This window comes from Sardina pilchardus, chromosome 4 (genome assembly GCF_963854185.1).
Source record: "Sardina pilchardus chromosome 4, fSarPil1.1, whole genome shotgun sequence".
Taxonomy (NCBI): Eukaryota; Metazoa; Chordata; class Actinopteri; order Clupeiformes; family Clupeidae; genus Sardina; species Sardina pilchardus.
Window position 1 is genome coordinate 9,810,464 of NC_084997.1, and position 6,020 is coordinate 9,816,483.

A 6,020-nucleotide genomic window follows, 5' to 3' on the forward strand; every position below is an offset into this window, starting at 1 on the left:
AATCTTAGGCTCACATAAAAAGCTGATTGTGAAAATATATTTAAAAAAAGAATGTAACCAACAACATCCCCAAATGTACATGTGTACAGGGAAGAGTGAGAATGAAACTATAATTGTTGAAAAAAAGTGTAGGCTATATTTTTCAAGCAAGGTTCAACGCTGACTCTTTGCGATAGCATCATGGAAAGCTGTTACCTGATCTAACAGAGCTGCTGGACTAATGTGCCCTGTGACTTTAAGAGATTTCCAGTGAAATATGTAAATCCCTCTGGCCCCTCGCACATGTGGGTGAGACTGACTGGTTTTACCTGCAGCCGTGTTCTGGCCTTGGCTAAAGCCTGTCTGCCGTAGTCTGTTACAGTCCATTCATAGAGCAGATGTCTCCTGCATGGTCTGCCAGAACCAGTTCAAATCTGTCCTCCGCTGGATTAGTTTCTATGGTAGCAGAAACAAACGGGGAGCACATTCGTTGTCTGTTCACAGACTATTCAAGAGGTGCCTCCTAATATTCACACCTGTTCATTTGTGCCTGTATCACAATCATGTTTTGTGTTTTACAATCATTTTGTTTTCTTAGTGACATACAGCTCATTGATATCACATCATCAATGATTTTTTATTATTATTATTTAAGTAAAAATGAATAATTGGGAGCATATTCCTTCATTTGCCATTTCTATTTGTTTTTATTTTTCACTATTATACTGTCATAAACATTCCCATGATCAGTTACAGATTAAGCATGACCATGAGAAATGCACTGATCAAATTGCATCCTTGTTGTCCGACAATACATTGAAAACAGTAGCTAACAAAACAATGTAAAGGATAAATTGTGCCAATTCCATTTGACATGTTCTCACTGAGCTCCTACTTCTGAAGATGTACTCATCACACTCTGGTTCTCTCACTGTGCTGTATCGGTCTGGAAAACATGATCTGGTGTTGTCATGGAAAGTGGGAAGCAGAAATACACACACATACACTCAAACATGCACAAACAGTGACACAAAAATATAAATATTTTGGATAAAACTGAGTAAAATTCTAGATTTCTAGAAACAACCTCCTGCCTCCTATGAAAAAGAAACAGTGTACAGTTACCAAACTGTTTCACTGGCTGCTTTAATGAATGTAGGGAGCACCGCAGGGAATGAGTGTGGGTCTTATGAATGGGTCAATCTAAAATCTAGTTCGATCTGTGTGTTTGTGGATATGTAATAAATAGAGAATGCCCATTGGCAGATGCCCTATTGTGCATCGTGCGGGAGATAAGACAGCGGGGACAGTGTTTCCCGGTCAGTACTGGCTGTGCAGGATGTAAATGAGGGAGGCTGTCTGATTTCCCAGTGAAATGAGGCCTCAGCTGATGAGCCGACAGATGTAATCACTCAGGCCTGGGATCAAAGGCCACCAGCTGCCTCCGTCCACCTGGCCGACGGTAAACACTGCACAGGTAGGGTCACGCTCAAAGGTTTACATTTGTGAAATATCAGCCAGATCATGCAGACCTTTTTATTACTATTATTATTATTGTTATTGTTATTATTATTAACAATAACAATAATATTTTTTAAATAATACTGAACAGAAAAAACCCAAATGGCTCTGATTAAAAATGTACATACAGTACTACATAGCCTTGAATGTTTGGCACTCCAGGTATAATTGGCCCACCCATCACTCAGTTACATATGGTAAGTTTCCACATCGGTGGCATTGTAAATTTGGTGGTCATTTTTGTATAAATACAGTAGGTAGTGAGTTCCGTATGTCTTGTGAGACTAATGCACATTTCACCCTGGACTGCACTTTGCTGGCTACTGAGCCATGAACAAGGCAAAAGAGCTGTTAAAAGATTTGTGAGAAAAGGTAGCTGAAATGTGTTAATGAAGAAAAAAGTAGTGTTCAAAGTCTGATAAAGAAGTGGAGAATTAGTGGCTAAGTTGATACCAAGATACGGTCAGGAAGATCAACAAAGACTTTAGCCTTAACGGCAAGGAAAATTGGTCGGGAAGCAAAGAAAAACCCTCAGGCTTCACTGCAAGAGAGTGGTGTGACTGTTTCAAGATCCACAATAAGGAGGCACTTGAACAAAAATTGGCTTCACAGTCAGGTTGCCAGAAAAAAAGCATTTATACTGCAATGGTTTGTTTAATGATTGCACTATTCTGGGATGCCTTATGGTTTCATTTGAATCCCATATATTTTGCACAACTGTAATCAGATCAGATGGGCATCACACACACATACACACACACACACACACACACAGGGGCATTTTTGTATTCAGCTGCATTATATGTATGGATACCTATGATGTCATTGTGTATCTGAAAATCTTTGTCCAGTTGACATTAGCGATCCTTGTAATGAAGCCCCGTAACACAATATGTCATCTAAGACAGGAACACAATGCCATTCTTTTACCTTAAAATACCAGCTGTGTCTCAAACCACATACTTCTGACAGTATGCTGATAGTGTGCACTGAGAACTTACTTCAGTAGTGCCCACATTTCAATGATTAGTATTGTCCCAAAAGAAACACAGGTAGGGTCATGACCATTTTAGTTGTTTTTTTGACAACCTGGGTGCCATCTTAGCACTATACAGTGCACTATACATACTGATGCCAAGGAACATAGATATCGATTCCATTTGTTTTGTTTTTTTAACGTATTGAGTTTGCAAATTGAATAAAGGCCTTGCCTTCCTTTTGTCAGCTCTACTACGTTTGTTTGATTTATATACAATATTCAATATTTATTTTCCTTATTACTGTTTGCCAAACATATGGTTATTAAACCTATCAAACATAAATGGGATTCTAACCTCAACTTTTAAACCACCTACACAAATTCTAAATATTCAGTTAGATCAGTGCTGATAAAAATGACTGAAATCCTGGCAAATGAATCATCTGAGTATTAAATTATCAATATGTTTTTTGCAATCGATTTGATTTGAAAACATCTTAGTAATTCCAATGAAACGGTATGCTGTCTTCTGTATTATCAGCACATGGCCCAGATCTGTTTGCAAACAAATGACCGCCGCAGTGGAAGCGCTGTGCATTTAAATCATGCCTACGTCACAAAGAAGCCTTCCCATAGCAGCCCCGGCTGAAAAGCGTTAAGTGTGGCGTCCTATAAGAGAGAGCCAAGCCGCCGAGCTCAGAGTATGGAGCCCATGGACTGGACTGAGCTACTCGGGGAGGGTCCGGCTCTCTTTACCCTAAAGTCCACCACTGGGGGCTAATCCCCCCCCCAACCGCCCCCTCATTATCCCTGTTTTCCAATCAAACTGTCATGTCAGTGTGTTGCCATTGTGCCCGGCTGGCGGTCAGGCACGGGTCACCCAGGGCCTTTCTGATGAGTCAGTGGATATGGGGCCACCACAATGGGCCCTGTGCGGAGCCACAATGGCCGGTCTAATTCAGTCTTTCAGCCCCGGGGGCTGCTGAGTATGCAGGGCTCGGGTGCATTCCACGCCTGCCGAGGGGCCCGGTCCTATAAAAACACTGGAGAAAGGCTGCAGCCCGACATTGATTAGACCGGATCTGTCCCACATCTGTACGTGAGTATGCCACTGTACCTACCCACTGTCTTGGTTGACATGTGAACATCTGGTTCCTGCACATTGGCAAAAGAGTACAAAGCAGCTATATTCACAGCTATAAACAAAAACATAGATAACATCACGCAAAAAAAAAAAAAATCAATTGGTATGCCTTGTCCAGGAATCAAGGTTCACATCTGTTGTGTGTGAACGTCTGTTGGTCTCCCCAAAAAGTCTGGGTGACTTACTGCTGGTCTTCCTTGTCGCCCCTACTCTACCGGCACAGAGCCTGGTGACAACAGCAACCATGAACACACAACAACAGATGATGGAGCAGATGGGGCAGTGGAGGATCACTATCTGGGAGGAGGAGAACTTCCAGGGCAAGCGCTGCGAGTTCATGCTGGACTGTCAGAACATCATGGAGAGGGGCTTCCACAAGATCCGCTCCGTCAAGGTGGAGAACGGCGCGTAAGTCTCTCGCTGGATTCTAGCCCGCTGGGATACGCCTGTTGCTGCTGACGGGGGGAACCGTGAAAACGGCTTGCGCTGTGGCAGGATTATCAGATTCTAAATGACCGCACATTCTTGGATTTGATTCGTGGACGAGAGTCACCTCAGCTGTGCTGCTCTGTGTCACACTGCCGTGTTTCATGCTGGTCTTTAAGGAAAGCGCTACTGTTTTCATATACCTACAGCTGGAGGACTGCTTATTCATAGATTGGATTTTATAGTTTTGTAGTTTTACAAAGGTTAAGATGCCTAATTGAGAAGCTTATAAGTACTTAGATATGTGATTTTTTGATACATTAAGTATTATTAGTATTATTAATTCATTACATTATATTATATTATATTATATATTCCATGTAATGACCTAACTTGGTCTTCCAACCCCACAGTGAGGACCTGATGACAAGAGAGGGGAATGGTAATGTGTGGGTAAATGAAAAGCAGGGCGTAGTTGTAACACAGCACTGAAAGGCCAGCTGTCTGATATGGAGACAAGAGGTGGAGTGACTGATTGCCAGACAAAAGCGTTGGGAAAACAAAGCGTGGAGAAAGCATGTGGTGTTTGCTTTGGCCTTTGTGATCCAATCAGCAGCGCTGAGCTCGGCGGTGGGTGCTGGGCGCTGTGGTCGGACTGTTTGATTTTTTGACTCATTTTTACCTGCCAGTAAAACCTCCCAATCTTGAAATTCTCTCTCTCTCTTTTTCTCTCTCTTGTTCTCTCTCTCTTTCTCGCTATTTCCTATTTCCTCGATCGCTCTGTCTGCCTCTCCCTATTCCAGCTGGGTTGGGTATGAGTATCCTGAATTTCAGGGTCAGCAGTTCATCCTAGAGAAGGGCGATTATCCCCGTTTTGAAGCCTGGAGTGGAAACAGCAGTTACAGAACCGAACACATGCTCTCCTTCAGACCTATTAAGTGTGCTGTAAGTGTGATCCACACAGCATAGTTTTACTGTGCAGGGGGTGTGCTCACCCTGAGATTCACACACAAATGTGAACACCCCACAGACATACTCCCCCCCCCTTCTCCACACACACACACACACACACACACACACACACACACACACACACACACACACACACACACACACACACACACACACACACAAACACAGACAAATCTTGTAATGCTGTCACTATAATATGAGCTTTGCAGGAAGCAAAGTACTTGTTGATTACCTTTGTGCATTTTTGACACATGTATCCAACATACACATTCTATTCCACTATATTTGCGTGTGCCCTTTGTAACATCATATTTTCTCCATTGGACCAGAACCACAGTGACAGCAAAGTGACACTCTATGAGTGTGAAGACTTCCAGGGACGCAAGTTTGAGATGTGCGACGACTACCCCTCCCTTCAGGCCATGGGCTGGTGCAGCAAGGAGGTGCCTTCCATGAAAGTCAACTCTGGAGCGTAAGTCTCCCTCATTCTAGAGCATTCCACGCTTCTCAAGCATTTCCTGGGGAAGCGGATCCCTAACTTCAGCACTCCCATGCTTGTCTGCTATAGCTTACTGCACCATGTATTTTGGTACTGCATCTTTACCATTGTTCAGAATACATTTTACTGGGGGAGGACATGTTAGAAAGGCTCTGTATTGTGGCTCTCCCAGAAGACAATGGCCAAATGAGTTTGTGGCCAGAGATCAGACATGTGATCTTCTAGCCGTGGCGGCAGCTGATAAATGAAACACGGGTCTTTCTCTCCACAGCTGGGTGGCCTATCAGTTCCCTGGTTACCGCGGATATCAGTACATCTTGGAGAGGGACAGACACCAAGGAGAGTACAGAAACTACAACGAGTTCAGCACCCAAGCCCACACCAACCAAGTCCAGTCTATTCGCAGAATCCAGCAGTAAGTCCGACGGCTGCTATGTACCTACCATGCCATACGATGTATTAAAATAGGCAATAAAGACTTTATTCAAACTATGGAAAAA

At 43.2% G+C, this 6,020-nt stretch overlaps 1 protein-coding gene across 2 annotated transcripts; it reads left to right on the top strand.

The window, feature by feature from the left end:
* Window positions 1–3,439: 3,439 nt before the first annotated feature.
* On the top strand, window positions 3,440–6,020 carry cryba2b (crystallin, beta A2b). 2 transcript variants are annotated; one of them, XM_062534055.1, is made up of 5 exons: window positions 3,440–3,578; window positions 3,847–4,031; window positions 4,853–4,994; window positions 5,351–5,493; window positions 5,792–6,020. In XM_062534055.1, exons 2-5 carry the CDS (start codon window positions 3,868–3,870, stop codon window positions 5,937–5,939), a joined length of 597 nt encoding a protein of 198 aa, XP_062390039.1. In that variant the 5' UTR covers window positions 3,440–3,578; window positions 3,847–3,867; the 3' UTR covers window positions 5,940–6,020. The 2 variants fall into 2 exon arrangements, with proteins under 2 accessions (XP_062390039.1, XP_062390038.1); XM_062534054.1 differs by having other exon boundaries at window positions 3,475–3,574.

Bases quoted from the DNA above. Each gene is read 5' to 3' on its own strand.
- cryba2b (XM_062534055.1), top strand. From the start codon at position 3,868: ATGAACACACAACAACAGATGATGGAGCAGATGGGGCAGTGGAGGATC. The intron at 4,032-4,852 runs GTAAGTCTCTCG...TCCCTATTCCAG, and splicing joins GTCAAGGTGGAGAACGGCGC to CTGGGTTGGGTATGAGTATC. The intron at 5,494-5,791 runs GTAAGTCTCCCT...TTCTCTCCACAG, and splicing joins ATGAAAGTCAACTCTGGAGC to CTGGGTGGCCTATCAGTTCC.